Below are 21,382 nucleotides of genomic sequence, written 5' to 3' on the forward strand. Positions count from 1 at the left end.
TTTAAGTGATGTTTCTTTATTTTCTGTACCATTGCAAAACTAAGCCTTTTCATTATTAAAACTCTGTGGGTGTACAGACACGTAGCACAAAGTGATTCCCGCCACGAAGAACTGCCCCATGGCTCATGCTGAAGATGGTGGGACCACTTCTGCAGTCTTTCTTTTCACTGTGGTGAAGAAACCACTAGCAGTGGTTTTTATATAAACAAGTCTCAGAAACAAAGATCATTACTCATGGATGTTGCTGTGATACTAGGGTCGCATGGACCCTAGTCATTCATGGGAGTGCAATCCCTGAATGTACACTAGAGTTTCCTTCTGCAGCCCACAGGTAAACACAATTCCAGCACTCACACCAAAATATTTATTAAAACGCACCAATCTAATAGTATGTTCATTTGCTGAACCCTGAACAATACCAATGCTGAAGTAGCGTAGCTGTGCCATATAATGTGGGTCATACTACTGATTTGGGGTTAAAGATTAGAGTGAACATCCATCCTATTTCTCTTCTTTCTACCAGGGTAAAGCTGTAACTACACACCCACCCACTCGTTCCCCACCTTCCCCCTCCCCATTACAGTGGTGCTGCTGGGTAAGTGCACAACCATAATTCCAGGTTTGAATTGTTTTGTGGTCCCAGAAGAATGACACCTATGTAAGGCAGACTAAATGATAACTTCTGATAGTCTAATAAAATGATAATGCTTCCTAATGCTTAGAGTCTACTTCCAGTCCAGCATTTAGGAGAAATTCCTATGGAGTTTAATAGGGAAGGACAAGCTTTCAATAGAATGCTTAGAACAACCCAGAGAGCACTGCAACAGGAATGTAATTCTCCATTCATAGCTATTAGATGATAAATTTCTATGGAATCTTACTGATTTTTTTCCTTGTTCAATTCAATAAGACTTAGCCGTAGGAAAAACCTGTGCTTTTACTGCAGCCTACACAGACACAAGGCAGAGTAAATCTGTATTGTTTAACAGGAAGTAAAATTGCTACTGTTCTGTTACATACAAGGTGGGAGGTCTCTGCTGCATAAATTCCAAGCACTGATACTCAACAAAAATCAGTTCATACTAAACACAGCTGGTTTCAAAGAAATATCATTATAAGTTAGGCTTAAAACAAACAGCAACCTAAAAGTACTCCATGGTATTCACAGAGGTCTCTCTAATAACTGTCAGCCTTGATTAGTATTTAAAAAAAAAAAAAGACAACTCTGAAAAAAACAGTGTGAAGTTACTGTACAAACACATAGGAGAGCCATGCTCATTTTAAGCTCCATTAGCAACACAAAGGGATAGAAGCTGATACTCCACTTGACACTAGCAGCAGTGCCAAAGCTTCCTCACATCAGAGGGTCCGGGGCTCCTGCCAGAGGGCCTGCCAGCAGGAAAACTGGTAGTGATGTTGTGCGAACAAGAAGAGCAAATAAATATTAAAAGCAGATACCAGGCCAAAAAAGCACATGAGGCTGTCCTTGTTCTTTGTGCAGCAAGAACTCTGAGACCAATATGCATTTCTTCTGTGTTGTGGAAATGTAATTTAGTCACTCTCCATCCAGATACAACAGTTGCAATTACTGTGAACAGTAATTATGTGGTGGAATCTTTGTCTGTGGGACAGAGTCCTATGATTGCAAATTCATAATTTATAGGCAAGACACTTGAAGAGAGAGAAAAAATTGGTCTCAGAAAAATTTCTCAGCAGCACTGATCCTTACAGATGGTTTTTCCAACCAAAGACTGCCACATCTATATACGCCTTAAGAAGACTTCCCTCTTTGTCCTATCTTCTCATCTCAGGACACCCCACACATGCTAAAGTTTGTTTGCAGCCTTGCTTGCGAACAAAGGTGAGGAAGTGTTCAGTTCTGGGCCCCTCAGTTCAGGAAGGACATTGAGGTGCTGGAGCGGGTCCAGAGAAGAGCAACAAGGCTGGTGAAGGGACTTGAGCACAAGTCCTCTGAGGAGAGGCTGAGGGAGCTGGGGTTGTTTAGTCTGGAGAAGAGAAGGCTTAGAGGCGACCTCATCACTCTCTTCAACTACCTGAAGGGAGGTTATAGCCAGGCGGGGGTTGGTCTCTTCTCCCGGGCAACCAACAATAGGACAAGGGGACATGGGCTCGAGCTCTGCCAGGGGAGGTTTAGGTTAGATGTTAGGAAGAAATTCTTTACAGAGAGGGTTATCAGGCATTGGAACTGGCTACCCAGAGAGGTGGTGGATTCACCATCCCTGGAGGTTTTTAAAAAGAGATTGGACGTGGCCCTTAGTGCCATGATATAGTAATTGGAGTTGGATCAGGGGTTGGACTTGGTGATCTTGGAGGTCTTTTCCAACCCAATCTATTCTATGATTCTATGATTCTAAGTGGGTGCTCCAGAGCCATCTGAGTAAGGTCAATGTCAGCCACAGATTCTTATATACAATACAGGTCCCAACCAGCTTTCCAAAATGGTCCAAAGATGAGCGATGACTGGCAATCTGATTTACTATATATGTAAGATAAATATAATGAAAAGATGGTACATCAGTATTTCAGCACCTCTCAGCCTGGTAGGTGCTTCTAAACTGAATTTTAAACAGAACGGCATCCTTTCTTTTCCTATTGGCACATTGGAGGAAAAAACCCTTAGGATCCCATCGCTGCGTTTAGTTTTGTCTCCTCTCGAATTCAGTCCCTGGTTCTCATTTGTTCTTTCTCTGTTTCTTGTTTTGATTTTGAGTTTGGTTTGTTTGTGTTTTGTACAAACTAGTCATACAGAGAGAAATTGCTTTGTTTGATTCAATGTCTCTTGCTGTAGGCATGCTGCCTTTCTTCACTAAATTTGTATTTTGACTATCAATATTATTGATGGTCCCAGAGGTTTTTGTGCATGGAGTTCAGGGTATCTCACAACAGCAGATGTCTCTTTTTCAAGTTCTATGTAAGAAGAAAGATGTGGGAAAAGATCATTTTCATATAATACAAAAAACAGATATTGCAAAATACATAATCAATATAATGAAAAAATAATTATGCCTGGTGTAGAGCTAAAATAGTGTAAACATGAGTGAGCAATGGAAATTAACATCATATCTCAGCAAAGAAACAGCAAATGTGATTCCCATAGTGCAGACATTAGGAAAATGGTGAGATGAAGCCTAAAATCATGAAATGAAGATGTCTTCAAGGGGAAACAGGGAGCACATCTCCAGTACAGGATAATCCTTGGCTCATCTAGCTAGTATCTCACAATGCTCATTTAAACCCTGAAGAAGGAAAGAACTGGTCACTCTTCCTTGTACCAGAAGCTTCTCTCCAGCAGATACAGAGTGGTTATTCCAGGGTTTTGGCAGGCAGTTCTGGCACAGAGCCATACAGTATTCATCTGGCCTTCTGACAAAAGACTTTAATTCTTCCTGTAGAGGGGTGATTAGCACTGCTCCTTCAGTTAATGTTACTGCAAATCTTTAACCTTTCTCACACAGAAAATGTAGAAAATTGCCTCCCCAAGCACCTATTCACCAGCCCAAGGTGCTGCAATTCCTGAAGTGAAATGCTGCTGCCAGAGTGTCTTGTAATGGCCATGAAAAGCTACTTCGGTAGCTTTAAGCAAAAGTAATTGTTCCAGTCTTCATCTATATAAAACAGAAAATGCTTCAGGCCCAATCCTGATCTCAGGTACATTTTGTTGAATCTGAAGGAACACTTCAATAGCTGTAAAAGGAAGGTAAACTGCAAGTGGTCAGTAGCCTGAACAGGGTTTTTACTGGGACTTCACAGCAAGTCAATAAAGCTAACACAACAGTACTTTATTTCATTTAGGAGAAATATTAGTGGCCACAAACATATATTTGTCATGCTTACAAATATTTCAGTAACAATACGCCTGAATAAAATACAAGCAAAAACAAGAAAAGGTTTCTCAGAAATCTTATTTCTGCTTTTGTGATAATTTTGTATTGAACCCTAATTAAAAAAAAAAAAGAAAGAAAGAAAGAAAGAAAAATCTCTCCTTTGTTGCCATAGCAATAGATTCCCAGGGTGAAATTATATCATACTGCCTTTCTTCTAGGTTTCTGCTATCTGCAATCACCACCCACTCTCGTTCATTACAGTCAATAATCAGCAAAACCTCCCCACCCCCAGCCTCTATTAATCTGCATGTTTTGGGGTGGAGGATGTAATAGTTATTGTTTTGACATATGTAGAGAAGCCAAGTGAATTCTCAGTGTGCTGAGGAAGCACAGGGTGTGCTACCTGAAATGTTTCCAGTCAGGTGCCCTCTGACAATGCCTGTGAGCACCCGTCCCTCTGCAGTCCCCATCTCTTCTGCATATGCACTAAGTGCTGGTGTCAGCTCTACAGCACTGCACTGTGTCTGTTTGGAGGGGTGGGAACAAGAACCTATGCTAGCCTGGCACTGCCAAAGCAATGTCAAATTTGAAGTAGAACCCTGATTTTCTTAGGTAAAGTACTATTGCATTAACTCAGTGGGTCACTTCTCCCTTGCACCACAGCAACTTCAAAATTGACACCTCCATAGCAGATCAGCAGGCCAAGCAGAGCTTGCAGAACACACATCACGGTCTGAACACTGGAACACAATGTAATCTAATTTAACAGGCTTGTACCATGGGAGAAAAAAATAAATCCTGGCTTCCATGCAATTATTCTGAAACAGTGTTCAGTTATCATTCTCACACTGAGTATCTGGCCCCACATTTGGCTGTATGGATATTTCTCCAAGGTTGGATTCACACATGGTTTTTTTAACAGTAAATCCCCAAGTCATAGTAAGAGGTAAAGTTAAAGAATTAATTCATATTAAATACTGACCTTGTTTAAGTTACCCTGATTCCATTACTTTTGGGGGATGAAACCAATTTATCATATTGATTCACACCAGCTGAAGAACTAGCCCTGGATAACTTTCTGACATTTAATATTACAGAATAGTTTTCACTTCATTTGGAATAGAGGTTAGTGTTCTCTAGTGTTTCTTAATGTTCTCACTACTCATAAAAAGCAATGCAGCTGCAGACTTAGCAAGAGCATTGAAGGGACATGAGTTTCCTCCGTCCTCCTCCTCCAAATCCAGTCCTTTTCCGTTACCATTGCTTTTGCTCCAGAGTCAGAGGTCCTGGCTGTATAGCTGAGACACCAACCCACCCACTTCCCTCACTTGGATTCAGAACTGCCTCTCCCCTTGAGCAATATTCACCAGATTTTAGTAGTAATTTTGTATATTTAATCTGAATTTCCTGGTATGTCTTTGTTGTTTCTTTCATGTATCCTGACCATATTTTTCTCTCATTGGACAGCTTCTAAAATACTTTTGTTTTCTAAATATTGATGTGTACTGTTAAAAAAAAAAGTGCTTTAAAAGTGTTTTGCATAGTATTATGCATTAGATCTTTGCAACAGCATGATAGCTGAAGGTCAAAAAAAAAAAAGAACTGCATGGTAGAACTCTCTCTTTGCTTGTTGGTCAAATTAGTTGCTAAATACCTGGTTTCAGGTATAAGATACATCATTGTTAATGCATGTCTTTGTTAATTCAGGAATAAGATATTTTTAGTGTTTACTTCCCATTTAGTAATTCTCTGTGGATACAATGGTATCTATTTAAGCAATATGCATATAAATAAAGTATAATTTTCGTAATGTAGTTAGGAATGAAACATGTCTGAGAATACTAGAATAACATTCTGTATTTTAATGGTGGGCCCATGCTACTCCCTATGTCTTGAAGTCACAAATCTGGATTTGAAAAGGAGTCACTTTATTTAAAAACATAAGTGAGAATTTCACCCATCATTCATCAGGATGTTGCATGCTTATATGCTAACCCAGCGGAGTGATTGCAAACTCTCCAGCCTGTAAGCAGTGGTTTACTCCACCAGACTAGGAGTTCACGATGTTGTGTCTAGCAGCTAGAACTCCAGATTTGCTCTGGTGAATCTCAGCTACAGATTCCTGAAAGAAGTTTTCATCCTAATGGGGGACTGTGACAATCACTAATAAACAATATACTGTTTTTTTGCAATACAGCAGTAGCCCCACTTGTCACGCTTGTTCTATTTATAGTTGACAAACCTCTACGGTATTTGGAGAAGGAAGGTCCTTGAGTCAGGATGTAAAATCCTACTGGGACGGTTGAGTGTGTAGGTATATGACCCCTGCTTTTCCTTTGAAAATTGCACAGAAAGAAAATAATCACTAGTACATATAACAAATAACCCATCATCCTAGAAGCTGAATTCATTAAGTCACTTGTTCAGCTTTATCTGTGATACAACAGTAATTAAGAGATGCTGGGAAGAATTAATTAGGCTGAGAAAAATGGCTTCTGCCCTCCTTTTAACCTTGAATCACATGACATGGGAAGTGCTCACTGCTGGTCCTCAACACCACAGGTGCACTCTGTCTTACTTCAGAAATTATTATTTTGCCCCAGAGTCCCGCCTCCACCATTTTTACTCCCAGCGTACCCCTAGCAAAGAGGTGCTATCAGATAAACTGTCATGACCCTCTGATCCTAGGCAGGTTGTTGTAGCCATCTATAGCAAGGTCGAACATGGTTAGGTTGTGTTACCTTGAGCTAACAATGCAACTAGGGAAAATAAAGTGGGTGGGGAGGGCAAGGGAAACAAAATTCAGGAGGTGATGGCTTGGCATCACAGCCAGTACTCTTAATGCCACATAAAGTTAGAGATCAACCTCAGAAATTGGAATTTCATTAGGACAGATTTTTTTCTATACCATAGGTAACTTAACTGACTGGAATACAGTACTTAAGCAATATGCAGTAAATCAGCTCACCAAGATTATGTGTCATTTACATAACAGAAGCCTCTTGTATTTTTTTTTTCCATATCCTTTTTCTTGATGAATCCACCAGTTTACAAAAGTTTTGTTGTGCTTCTGCCTAGCTCTCTGCATGGCTCCCGCACGCGTATACACACACACACACACACAAAAACACTCTGCAGTGTCAGAGTATGTCATGGGCAGTATGTTGGCAAAGGAATCACACACAAAGGAAACTGAGTGCAAACTTTTAATTTCTCTCATCAGAAATTAGAGCACAACTGTTTCATTGCCTGCTGTAAGCAAGACAGGCAGATGGAATACATGGGCAAAAGGCATGCCAAACATGATTATCTCCCTAACATCTAGATGACAATTCCATGCAACTCCTGTTTGTTGTACATTCATGCTTAGAGTTGTTTTGTTTTCAGAAATGCCCAAATACACTGAGCAAATGCTGCAAAACAGTTAAACATACATCTTTTTTTGTATGACAATTATTTCACACGTAGGCATTTCATGAATAGATGGAGAATGCTACTCTTTTAACACTCCATCTATAACTAGTCAGGGTGCCAGGCAGCTGATACATTCAGCCCATTTCATGATTTTTAAACTGCTGCCCTTGGTTCCCCACTATATTGAGGAACCTGGATCATATACTCCAACAAAAGAAATCTCCCACACTTTTACCTTTAAATATCACCTGCTATATCTGTTCTGTCAAGTCTTGCATTATGAGCTTTCTCCAACAAAAATTGTGACAGGTACATGCAAGCACCAGTGTGAAGATAGAGTTTTGGATCAGTGTACAGATTTTGAGATTCTCTTGGCAAATGTTCTTTCAAAATAGAAGACATAATAATGCTAGCTGTAGTAACGAGGTATTTAATGTGGACTCCACAGCAGTATATCTGTCATGCCATACCTACTGAGACAAGAAAAATCTGGGGCAGCATTAAAAGCATTAATTTAATTAAAAGCATTAATGGTTTTACATCCAGATTTTCACAGTGCATCCTCAAAGGAAAGAAACATCATCATGTAGGTGTCTTGGCTCATAAGAGCTGACAGAGGCACTCTTAGAGTCTAACTGGAATAAGAAGTTAAGTGTTAGGATAACATCTTTTTTCAGTCATCATCACTTATTTCAAGTCCGATAGTCCGACAGATCCTAGAGACATTCTGCATGTACACTTTAGTCACGTTTAGCTGACATGAAAAGAAAAAATACTTTCTACCATTAAATACCATCCTTGGCTTTGGAGTTAAACCTCATGTGCAGCCTGCACTTCCAACGCCTTATCTGTAAAATGATTACATTAAATACTACTCAGCATTTGTTTCTCAGGATAAGGTTATAACAACCATATTAGCATACTATGCCAAAGGAGTTTGAACCCACAGGTGGCTTTGGTAGGCAGTGAGCCAAGGCCAAGTGTCAGCAAGCACATTTCCCTTCTAACAGCTAACATCAGCAGGAAAGTGGTGAGAGAGGTTTGGCTGATTACGGCACCAAAAGATACTGCCACAGGCACTATCCTACCAACCTGTATCTGCCCTCCATGTGGCTTTCTCTAAAGCTGGTTCTTGTCTCTGATGAGAGCATTGAGTATCTACGCAGTATCTACTACCATAATTACTTAATACCTCACCGTTACAGAGATGTAGCAAAGGATAATTAAAGGAAACAATGTTGGCAAAGCATTGGGAAGCATTGAGCATTAAATATATTTAATTACCCTTCTTTTTTCTTCTGTATATATATACTTTGATATTTTTATTTGCCTTGTGACTGGGATTGTAGAGCCTTCCTTAGAAAAATAAAAAAAAATAAATTGGCTTAAAGACAGGACAGCAAGAGCCACTCATGCTGTCATCCATTACCCCTGGACACCTAGTGATCTGAGTAAATATATTTTTGTTGTATCATATATTACTGATAGGTCTGATGAAATTCTACATTTCAAAGCTGAGTGGCAGGAAATCCAATGCATATTGCACAAAATCTAATGCAAAGCTTATTGTTTTATTGTAGCAAATGTTATAAAATATTATTATTATACATACATATCACAATACTGAGATGTCAATCAAGTTATAGTGCAATATACTGAACAAATACGTCCTTCAATTTCCCTGTAAAATTCTTGAAGTAGCGTGGGAATTATAAAGGATTTCCAGCAAGAACTTTCTTGATTTCCTTCTAATGTGAGTGTAGAATATACTTTGGTTTGACTGAAGAAAATTTACCAAACATTCAGTTACATATTTGGTTGGCTTTGTTTTTGTAGGAAATCAAAGTTTTTGAGCTCAAAATTAAAAAGCCAAAAAACCAAAGAACTTACTCATGCTACTTCAAAACATATATTTTTGCCCCATGGGATATGTAATCCTATATGTAACAAAAAGATATACAATTAAAAGTAATATTGTAACTAAATGTAACAAAATTTACCTTACTGAAATTACACATCAACACAGTCTTTGTCAAAATGTTTTGACTTGAAGTAAACCTTGTTTTCAGAAGGAAATAGTTCTGCCAAAAATTTAATCATTTGCACTTTGTTATTTATTAAATAAACATACAATAACATGTATTTGCTATTTAGCCCTGATTTTGTTTAGTGATTATTCTTGGGTCATTTGTGAGAGGCTTTCATAATCATAGTTCAGCTTCAGGAAAAGACGCAGCCACTGTAGACATGAATTTTCCTTTTTCCATTGACAGCTTGCATACTTCAGTGGAGAAGAGCTTCCCTGTGGAGGCATCATCACAGAAGGAATGGCATACATCTTTGTAACACAGACTCTGTAAATGCTTTTGCCCATTACTCCAGGCTTGGGCTTAGTTTCAGAAAGATGCTCGAATATATGCATTTAAGCAGTCAAGTAGTTAATCTACTGTTCACTGGTCCAAGATAAGCATTCAATTAATCGACTTGCCAGATAGGGGCTTCACTGGGTTATGTACATGGAGTCCCTGATCAATAAACAAATGAATTGACAGATCCTAGATTAGCTGTAAGTTTCTTGGAAGATGAAACACCTTTTCTTTTTTTTTTTTTTAAATGATGAACTGACATTAATACCTAGAGTATAAAAGAAGCACTAATTATCCCAAGATGCTTTCAGAAGAGTGATGTTGATAATGTTCTATGAACTTGACTTCTATGTGTCTTCCAAAATACAGCAATCAAATGAGTTTTTGCAATTTTAAACAAAATAGTGTTTTGTTTATTGATTGAAAGGCTAGAAAATTATTTTTCTAGCCTGCAAAATTTATTCTCCGCCACTTAGTTGAGTCCAGTTAGAGTGCTAAAAGTATTGCCCTGAGAAGCCACAGGTCCCACCTTTTCAGCAGCTTCAGGTCTTTGTGAGAGGAATTGACGTATTCAGTCTACTTTCTGAAGGATGCCTGACCTAATCGCAAAAGTTACCAGCACATCTGGAGCTCCTTTTGCGGGAAAAGTGCTTTGAGTTTACAAAAACTGAATGGCTCTGTGACACTAATGGTGGCCTTCCAATTCTGGTGTCGTCTCTGATGTCTTTGATGGATAAGGAAGAGCAACTTTCAGGGGTAGTACTAGACTGCCTTGTGAGAAATTAAAATAGGGATGAAAAACCTATGAATCAGCACAGAGAACATCACACACAGCCCAGGAAATTGCTTCTATAGTCACGTAGAAAACAAATGCTGGTCTCTTAAAGAGAAAACTATACACAGAAGAAATAATAGCCAGCCTAAGTAATTTATATTTGTTGCCATATTAGTGTCTTACGTTATTAGAAGAGACATCTTACCTGGATGTCAGAAACTAATCAGACAATGATTTTGAAAAGATTTATCCTGAATCAATACACTTAGTATTCCTCCTTGTCTGTTAACTTCACATAGAAAAGGCAAAGATTCAGGAGCAAAGTGGATGAAGAGTGCTACGAACCATTTGACTTGAAGAAACAATGTAGCTTTCTTTTCACTTAACATTGGTTGAGGATACAGATACTCTCTGCAGATTTGAATTTTTTGTAATATTTGCTAATGAACAAAATGCTTTTCTACACAGAAGAATGTGTAAGAGGCACTTGACATGGTAAGCTGACAGGCACAAATCACTCCTTTGAAAACACATTTGTTGTTATAAGTCTTGCTCCTGAGCCTCTTTCACATTGAAATAATTGGTATCACTCCTGATTTACAATGATGTAAGTAAGGAGTTAATCTCACTTTTATTATTTCTGTTCTATTAAAATAAGTGAAAAATACACATTAGCTTGAAATCCTGGAACCATGAAACCATAGAGATTTTGCTACTGAGTTTATTAGGGTTGGATTTCATCCATTCTGCTATTAAACCTGTAAGAGTAAACCACAACCACAATTGCTGTATTGCATTGGACAGAAATTTAAAATTATTTATCCCATTTACTACATGTATAATCCAATATAATTCTCATGAAAGTCTATGAGCATTTTGAAGGCATAGCAATAGCACTGGGTTTTCACCCAGGTTAAGTGTTCCCAGACTGCAAGATGAGTGCCAACAGGAATCAGCAAGCCCTTCAAAAGTTGACTGCATCATACACAATGAGCTGAGTATTCCCCTGCTTCATCCGGCAAACCTCTTCTTTTGTACCTGTGTATCATGGCACAGACATGCCATTCCGGCTGTCTTCACTGGAGTGGGCCATGACTCCTCCTCATGCATACAAAATTGTGATGTGTTCTGTTGCTGCTGCCACAAGAATATTCGAACATAACTCTCAGGTCCACTGAAGGGCCTGAACAACGGAATTCAGGCATCCCAGACCTAGATGGACAGGTGACAGCTGCAAGTTTTCCCCCTTCAGATATGGTTATTAAATAAAAGGGAAAAGAGAAACAGTTTAAGCAATTAATTTTTCTGTTGTTCCTTTGCATCTTGGTAATTATCTCAGTTATAGTGTATTGATTCCAGTGTGCACCTGCTTTACTTGAATCAATAGCAAAATTTCATTTGCTTCAGTTGCTTCAGAAGCAGGCCTGGGACATAAGGAGTAATACTGAATTGCACATATGGGCAATGCTTGCAATGCAAAAGACATAAAAGGTACAGAAAATTTTATTCTTGTATGAGGTCAGAACCACCATAAAATGTACCAAAACAAAGAAGTGAAAAACATCTGAAGATCAAGCAAGGCTAGAGTGCTGGAAATTCCATGGGCTGGCTACAGTGGTTGTCCTCATTTTCAGCAAAGGAACGATCTCCAAAACCAAAATGAACTTCTGAACCCATATCCACTGTTTGTTAAAAGCCTTGAGCTGTGCTGAAAATCCAACAGCCTAAAGTGTGTGAGTCATAACTTTGAAAACCTGTTAGCAATAAATGTGTAGAAGATGGGCTAAAGGAAAAGCAGAGCATCATACTCCTGCATGTCAGGCTATAAATGAAAGAGGGGTGCATAGTTCTTGATCTAAACTCAGCCTGAAGAGATGCCACTGTACTGCCCTCTTTGCAGGTGGCTTTATGTAACTTCGCATCTAGCAATCCATCCAAATACTCTCCATTTTACAGATGACCTCGCTGGAGGCAAAAAAAAAATTTTTATGCTTGCCCAAGGTCTGTGACTCACTCAGAAAATACTGGGGATTCTGTTCTTGTTGCCCTGTACCTGACGAAGGCCAGGTTCTGTGAAGTGCTAAGTCAAGTAAGTGTAAAATCATATGAATGCATTCAACTTTTCACCTTAGATGAGCAATTCTTTTCCTGAGAGACCTCAAGAGTTCAAGTGGAACTTAAAAGCTGCCCTGTTACCTGACATCACGTACTCTTTCAAGACTGAACAAAATGGATGGGAGGAAAATAGAGCAACCAGGAAAAAACTTGTCTCCAGAATGTAATCAGTACTCAAAGCTACAACTTGGCATAGGTCCAGTACACTACAGAAAACATCATACACTGAGAAAGCTGAGCCAGAGCAGCAATACCAGCACATGCGAGGACAGGAAACGTTAACAAAAGCCAAATATAAGGTGTAACGCTCTGTAGGAGAGTTGAATGTATCTTGTATTTAAAAAAAAAAAAAAAAAAAAAAGGCTCATTACTGTGGCCTGGTAAGCGAATACCTGCAAACGGCACGTAAGCGTTCGCTTTCTGAGGTGCCCGAGCGGCGGCAGCGGCCTCCGCTCGGTATGCCCGGGGCGGGTGCCTGTGCCAGGCTGCACTGCCCTGATGAGCTCGCCACTGCTGGCGGCGGCCCGGGGGCTCCGGACGGGGCGGGAGCCAGTACTGCTTTTTCGCGGAGCAGGGTGCCGGCAGCGGGTGGGCGGATGGCAGCGGCCGCCAGCCCCTCGGCTGTCCCCGGCCCCAGCCCCCCTGCCCGGCGGTGCCGCGGGCTGCGGGAGGGCGCGGCCGGCCGGCGCGCACACAATGGCCGTATCGGGAGCCGCCCTCAGACCCGCGGTGGGCGGGTCCCGCCGCCGCCGGTTCCCGGGCCGTGCCGGGCGGGACGGCGCACCGGGGAGCCGGTCGGGCACACCTGGCCGGGGCGCCCGGCAGCGGCGGCGGCGGGGCAGTGGCGGGAGGCCGCGGCGAGAGGCCGCGGCGAGGGGAGGGGGCGGCTCCTCATTGGCCGCGCCGCGGAGCCGCGAGGTGCCTGCGCGCCGGCCGGGAGCGGCCGCGGCGCTGTCGCCGCTTCCCAGGTCGCGGAGCGGCGGGAGTCGCAGCAGGAGCGGCGAGAGGGTGAGTGGGTGGCGCCGCGGGAGGGGTGAGCCGGTGCCGCCAGCCCCAGCCCAGCGGCGCCCAGGGGTCCTCCGCCTCGCCGAGGGTCAGGTGCGGGGATGCCGGGGGGATACTCCCCCTGCAGGCCCGGCGGCACGTCCTGGTTGACCGGGCAACGGAGCCACGGAGGAATGCGGCGAGCGGGCGGGCGGCTGGGCGCTGGCGGCCACCGCAGCAGCTGGGCGGCTGCCGCTACGGGGAAGGGGCGGGGGCGAGGGCCCCTTTCTTCTCCCGGCGCTCGGGCAGGGGCAGGGGAGGCGCCCTCCGGCCCGCGGGTGCCGCTTCCTCCGGGGGTAGGGAGGGCAGGGAGCGCCTCTGGCGTCGGGAGGCACCGCGGGCAGGGCATTCACCTCCGCGCTGCTCCGCAGGGCGCGCAGCCGCGCGCGGGGCGGCTCCGGGGCACTGGTGATGAGGGCGCCGAGCAGAGGCTGAAGCCGGCGGCGGGCGGCGACCATGACGGTGTTCCGGCAGGAGAACCTGGAGGAGCACTACGAGACGGGCGAGGACCTCGGCAGGTGGGTGCGGGGGGGGAGCCGTGAGCGCGGCGGGGCAAGGGACGAGAGCGGGTGCGCCCCTGCGTTGCCTCCACGTCTCCTAAGGTGCTCCTAAGGTGCCTGAAGACGCGAAAGGGAGTTGGATTTGAAGTTACCGCGTGTTTGCCTTTTTAATACGGGTCTGATGGGGTTTTTGGACCTGGACAGTTCCTAACCGGTGCCTTCTAAGCTTGATGCCCGCCCGGGTGCTGTGCGGCGCGTACGGACGTCCCTGCTGCCACCGGGCAGCCGTGGCAGTGCGAGCCTTGCTGCTGTACAGGCGGGTGACTGGAAACGTGTTGGGTTTGAAGGAGAGAAGTTTGCGTTGTTAGTAGAGTGAAGGACTCCGTGTGCATTGCATGTTGGATTTTGATTTAATAACAAGATTAAAGAAGTGAGAGAAGCTCTGTATGTCATCGATAGTACTGTGGCGAAGACCACTGTCTGGGCATCAGTGTTGGACCTAGAAATCAGATCACGGGATGTGAGCAGAGCTCTGCAGATGCAGAGCTGCCTGCTTGAACCTTGATTCTTGAATGCTGTGTGGCTGTGCGCTCCTCTGAGCTCGCACTATTAGCCATGCCTTGTTTTTTTCGGTATTTTCCTTGTTTTAAACTATTACTTTAACGCCGAATTGTGTTACGTGCGATTTCTTTTCAGCTTCGTTCGCCCATCTCTAAGGGGGAATCCAGTGAAGTTCTACCACACCAGTATGGCAGAATCCTTTTCTAGTGTTTGTCTTGGTGATTTCCAAGCTCAGGATCAGTGTTAAATTAACATAGGACATTCAGTGCACACGTGCTCCAGTGTCTTCCTGTTCGTATATTTCCAGTGAAGGGTCCAGTCCTATCAAATGGTGTGAACAAGGTACTTGAATGGGCAGGTACTTAAAAATCCATCACTGTTTCTTAAAGAACTCCCCCCAAAACCCAAAAAACACAATCCAAACCCCCCGCAAAACCCCACCCCACCATGACCACAACCAACGAAAAAGCCCCTCACATTGTAAGAAAGTTAATTGGACTGTATTTAAAATAAACTTCATCCCGTTTTTGTGCAAGCTTGTTGATGTGACTTGATGAATGTGTACTTTTATTTTCACAATAGTGTGCTGGGTTGACATTTTTATACATCTGGAATAACAGGCTGTGTAGGACAGTGAAGTCATATTAACTTACTATATAACTTCATTGATGTGTTATGATGCTAAAGCATAAATTTATATTGTGTGGTCTAAACATTCTTTTGGGGGGGGCACCTAAAATTAATTTATTTGACTTCCAGTCTTTTTGACAAGAACATGTAGTGTTTCAAAATTCAGGTTTACGTTTCTGGACTCTTAAAAGTAAAACCCTTGTTGTGCTTACAGGTACTGATTTATACAAGAAAGTAAAGACACGGATATATCGGTGGGTTTTTAAGGTTCTTCAGGGAGAAGACAATGTCACTATTCAAGTTCAGAAAGTATTTAAAAAAAATACTTCTCTTGTATTTATTTTAAAGAGAAAGCATCAATGCAAAGTTTGGTCCCCAGTACATGTTTATGACATAGAACAATTGCCCTTAGGCCAATTATCTAAGAAATATTTAAATTTGTGGAGGTTTTTTCCAAACAGATGTGCTTTGGAAGTCCCGTGTTATCTCTGGAACACAGCACTGGAGACAAGGCATTTCATTTTTACAGTATGGGAAGTGCAAACACTGAAAATGTTAGGTAGTAAAAGAACAACAAAAACTCAAAACACATAGAGTGTTGTAAATTAGTAGAATAACAGGTAATGATGTTCACTTTAAAAGTGGTATATTAATATGATACAGACAGGGTATTACAGTACTAATCATTCATCCTGATGCTATATAAGCTGGGCATGCAGTCTGAACCTGTAATATTTTACAGCTTTTAAAGAATGTTAAAGTCTGCTCTAGTTTTTACTTGAAAAAAAGTAAAGAAATATAAGAGCCTTGTCAATTTTGTCTACTTTTGTGAGAAAATACCAGTGGATGGGAAAACACTGTGAAATGTTTGAGAAGGCTTTTGCTTTAAAAATGGAATACAGTTATTTAAAAGGGCCAAAGCTTTCACTTCAACATCATTTTAAGAGACCAGGATTATTCCACTGTTTTTAACTTATTTTTGAACTTAAATTTCTAGGGTTGCACAAAATACTTTTTTGTGAATCTGTCGTTTTCCATTCCTCTTTTATGCCTTAGATAGGTTTCTGACTGTTAGATTTGCATATAAATGTAGTTACCCCGAGGCTCAAAACTTAGAAAGTAGTGAATATTAAAAACACCTTTGACTTTAAAATTTCCTGTATTCATTAGGGAACCCAAATTGTAATTTAATACTTGAGCTAAGCAATGATGAAGATTAATTTTGCAAAATAAAGCTATTTTCCCCTTATGGAAGAATTCTTTTATTTTCCTCTTACTTAGCTGCAGGCATGAAGCAAACAAGGTGAATAAATTAACAGGCGAGTATTTACTGACAAAGTTGTGTTCAAATAAAAGGATCCTGAAATTCCTTGGCCACTCTGCCTTCTGAGAAAGCTCAGTGAAAATGCGAATACTCAGATATTTTAATAATCTTCACTATTTTCCCTTGTAAATTTTTCAAGTCTTTATTACATTATAATACTTCTGACATAGAATAAAAAAATTCATTTGAATAAGAAAGGTGTTTTGAAGAAAGCAAATGGGCTATGTAAGTGAAATTTATGATTGAAAGTAATAAAGGAGGTTTAAGTATTGCTTAACATAAAATCTAGAGTTGTGGGAAACAAGGAGAAGAGAATATGATGTGTCTGGGCTACAAAAAAAAGCATTTTCTACTTTTTTGGTATTTCACAGTGCTTTCACAGAAGTAGTAATAAACGGTCTTTGTCCTTTTACTGAACTGTTTAATTCCATTCTTTGGTTTGTTTTCATTTATGCCTGGGGAGAATAAGAAAAAAGAAACTTGGGATGGTGAATGATGACAGGATCACCCTTATTTATTTTTCTTGCCCGTATGTGATTTCTTCCAACACGTTTGTGGCTGTTCAGGTTGCTTTATCTTAAGCTTTTGTACGAAAGCGGTCTTGTGAGACTTATGGATCCAATGCTGTCTTTAGAACATATAAGAAAATTGTGCTGTTGATTAGTGTATGGTACATTGCATACACTTTTTTTTTTCATCTTATAAATTTGAAATGATACGTATTATTACTTGCACTGGTCAGATGCAGGCTGTCTACAGATGTGTTACATAATCATCTAACCATGATATTTCAAGGAGTGGTAAATGTTATCACAGAAGAGCAAAAAAATTACTAAAGCTATTTTGTCATTTTAATTCTGCGTGCAGTTTCAGGTGGAGTGACTGTGCATTTTAAATACCCTGTTGCAGCGCTTTCACTTCAGTCTGCCCAAAAGGCAGGAGTTCAAGTTGATCAGTTTTAATAACCTCACCATGGTGATAAAGCAAGTAAAGATCTTGAAACCACACCAAACTATTAAAAATATTTTTTTAATCTCCTGTGAACTGGCCTTGGGAATTCATACAGTATTGTGAGAAATGTAGTGTTGCTTAAATAATTTTAGGGAGAGGTACCCAATCAAAGCTATGGTATAGATATATACCGTGTTCGTCTATGTGGATTGAAAGGATTTATTTCCTGTTTTTACAGACAGCTCCTTCTTCCTTCAACCCTTACCACCACACTTTCCTTTTAGTTGTTTTATTTTCTTTTAAACTTCCATGTGCTTTCTAAAAGAGATGCAGACTGTTGAAATTAAGTTTTGGAATTAAAGAACAGTATTTGCATTTCACTCTGATTTGTAATTTTTAGATTCTTCTTGATTCAGAAAGTAGGAAGAGGTATCTTAACAGTTTTGAACGTCAAGCTTGTTTGGACCTGTTGGGCTCACTAGGGAAACATTTGCACCTTGTCGAATGAAAGCTACAATGAATTTTTTTTCTTGCCATTTTTGAAGACTGCTCTGCTTCTGCTTGGGTACCTTACTAAACAGAGAAGTTAGTAGTAAAAAGCAGTGAGTTAACCCTGCTATCTAATGTACCTAGTTGCTTTATCAGTTGTGAGAGAAAAATGCATAGAAGATGTTGCTGAAGGTGTTGATAAGAGAGAACAGAGCTTTGTGCAAATGTGTGTTTACATTCTGGAAAATGTTCTTTTATGTTTCAGAGTTGAGTGAAAAGGGATTTTTTTTTTTTTTTAATTTTTTCCCAGATGCTGGAAAATTATTCCCATAGTAAGCAGGGAGCATGTAGGCTGAACGTGCATACTTACCCACATATATATATATATACACATCTATATTTATGCATGTATGTACTTTTGATTATTCACATACCAGTTTTCAGTAACAGTGCTTTTTACAAGTGCGGAGGCTGTCCATCATCTACCCAAACACTGTAACCTTAACTACACTGCAATTCTGTATTGGGAGGAAAGTAAAAACATGGGAGGGGAGGGAACCAAACAAATTGAATGGCGGCTAGAATTTGACCTTCATGACACTTTTCAGGCTTGACAATCTAAGCTAATCTTGCTAACTAGCCAGTGTGCTAAAATTATGTGAGTATTGTCAGGCTCTGTTGTGAGACGTACAGAATGTTAAACTCCTTTGAGGTGATACTTCTTTTTAAAATGGTCACATTTAAAACCCATGACAACCATCTTTACTAATATTATAGTATAATATTTTTTCCTGTGAATTATCAGATTAGAAATAATATGGAAGGAAGGAGAAATGTGAAAAGTATTTTATGTAAGCTATAAAAATTTTAACTGTGGTACACTGGAATTTCCAGTTTCAGTTTCCTTGGATATTCTTGCTGTAACCTTATTTCTATTACCCCATTAAAAGGCGTGTGTTAACCTTCCTTCTCATACAGCAGTTGAATGGTTAAGCTCTGTAAAGACAGAAGGTGCAGACCTCTGCAGTGCCATTTCCTGTGTTATTCTTACAGACACGGTGATAAATACTACAAGTGTGTGATTCACTGTTTTTATAATTACTTTGTGCAAATTCCAGTAGAACATGATTATTAATTAAATTGAGTGGACTATATGAGTTTTTCAGGGACAAGGACCTTGAAAAGAACTCTAGAAATGTTGGCCCCAAAGCTGCTGTTTGACTGGGAAACATGGTTGATTGGTGTCCTTGTGTGCTCTTTTATTTTTATTTGAAGAATTAAAAATTGTGAAATTCAAATTACAGCAAAGAATCAGTTCAAATTACTGTACTGTTTGTGAACCACATACATGTTTTATCAGTCTTGTTAACTCTCAGAGGAGAAGTTGGTTATTCTGTGCTTGTCTGCAAGTCCTGGCCTTGGTGGTTGCATGGGTACTGAAAAGGAAGATTTCTTAGCTGGAAAACATGTTGGAAAAAGTAGGCATCTCATCTCATCTTTACCTCCCTCAAAATGCCTTGTTTTCACAAATGCATGATAACCTAAAAGCTGGTGATGGCACAGGCTGCAAGAGACTGTTCACCATACAGTGCCAGTGTTGACAATTGCTGATGTGTCGAGAGGCTGGCTTCATGAAAAGCACAGGAAGTGCTGATGCTTTTTTAGGTATAACTTGGTCCTGCTTACTTTATTTCTCGCTCTGTGAGAGAATAATGACTGCTTTGTACGTCTTTTAAAACATGGTGTAATAAAAACTACAGCTTGCTGATTATTCTGTGCTTTCCATTTAAATGCACAAATCTTTGTAAATCTAAGCTCATCAGGAAGCAGATAAAAATGCTCATCTGATTTTTCTTCTGGCCAGGCTCAGTGATCAGTACCAGAGTAGGTATGTTAGGGGTGTGCTGAAACTTTGATTCTGTCTTTTCAGGCTTTCTTTTTTTGTTATTTTGTGTTTGTGGGGTTTTTTTGGTGTTTGTTTTTTTCCCTCCCCATTATCTCCCTTAGCGATATTTGAGTATGTTAGTTTCTCTGCTGAAGCTATGCATACCGAACAGAAGTTGACCTCTTTAGCCTAGGAAAAGGCAGGCTGACACTGTGTTTTCATGAGAGCTTTGTGCCAAGCTCACACCGCACTGTCAGTGGCTGAAAGGACCAGTATCACTTTCCTCTCCTCTGTGTTTCTGTGTAGGTTGGGTTTTTTTGATGTACTGCTGCTGTCAAAGGGAAGGAAAAAACCCACCTTATATCTAATTTATGGCAGCAGTACACTCTCAGATCCGCTGAAACCACTGTGAAATCTCACCCTACATGGAGTTGTGATTGCCTCCGTAAATCTACCTCAAGTTAAATATGCAGGAGGGACAGAGATAAAGAGTCACTTTACCACAAAGGCAGAAGAACATAAACCAACAACAAGGAAGTTTAAGCTAGAAATTAGGAGAACTATGGGTGGTGCAATAGTTCTGTAATCTTCACAAATGGTTGTCGCAGTTAGTCAGAGGTATTCAAATGTGTACCAGTTTTTTGGAGGAGATTGCATATATCTTGCGAGACTCTAGCTTAATGTCCAGATGTCCTTCTGTTTTTAACTGGCTTGGTTAGCATACCTGTGCAACTTGGTATGATTTTATATCCTGAAGAAAAGTTGCCAGTTAAAGCAGCTGCTCAGTAGCTTGTTTCCTGGATGGTGGTGGCTTGTGTAGCAGTTCCGTCTCAAATAAGACTGTTATTTCTCAAACTGTATTTTGACCCCTGCGCAGGAAAATAGGTGACACAAAGGAGGATTATCTGCCAAACCTGAAAAATGTTCACTGACTTGCCATGCAGTATAGTAAATCTTACCCATCATGAGTTCATGGCTAAGATAGCTGTCAGCTGAGAGAAGTATGGACAAAGCCTAAAGATCTTCAAGCCTGAACTGTTTGGTTCATGTTTTGTTTATGTCATGCCAAGTGAACTTTGGCATGACATAAATGGTGTGAAATTTAGCAGAACTGGGCACAAAGGCCTGTGCCAAGGAGTCTAATACAATTGATGTTGTTAAACTCTGACATCTTGTCATTTAGGAGGTGATACAGTAAGAGTGAAGCCTGCATATTTTGGTCAATTGCTCGTTGACGATCCTGTTTGTTTTTAATGCAGTTATGGGACAGCCTAATGCCAGAGATGAATTGTAGGAGCAGGTTTCTTCCCCTATCCTGGTGCAAATCTTGCTCTGTCCTCCTTTACGTGATACTTGCAGCTCTTGTCCCTCAGTTTCAAAGAGATTGCTGCTGTTCTGTTATAAAACGAAGAAGACATTCTAAGCTAAGGTAGTGAAACTATGGGGAGAAGCTTCCTAAGAAAGAAGACTTAAGACTTCGGTA

The 21,382-nt window shown here is 40.8% G+C and overlaps 1 protein-coding gene across 2 annotated transcripts in view; it reads left to right on the forward strand.

The window, feature by feature from the left end:
* The first annotated feature begins 13,938 nt into the window (after positions 1-13,938).
* DAPK1 (death associated protein kinase 1) overlaps positions 13,939-21,382 on the forward strand; it is a 90,841-nt gene continuing 83,397 nt past the window's right edge. For both annotated transcript variants that reach the window (XM_064641303.1, XM_064641304.1), the window contains exon 1: positions 13,939-14,077. In XM_064641303.1, the coding sequence (XP_064497373.1) occupies positions 14,016-14,077 (62 nt within the window). In that variant the 5' untranslated portion in view covers positions 13,939-14,015. The remainder of the gene's footprint in view (positions 14,078-21,382) is intronic.

Source organism: Pseudopipra pipra, chromosome Z (genome assembly GCF_036250125.1).
Source record: "Pseudopipra pipra isolate bDixPip1 chromosome Z, bDixPip1.hap1, whole genome shotgun sequence".
NCBI classification, from domain to species: domain Eukaryota; kingdom Metazoa; phylum Chordata; class Aves; order Passeriformes; family Pipridae; genus Pseudopipra; species Pseudopipra pipra.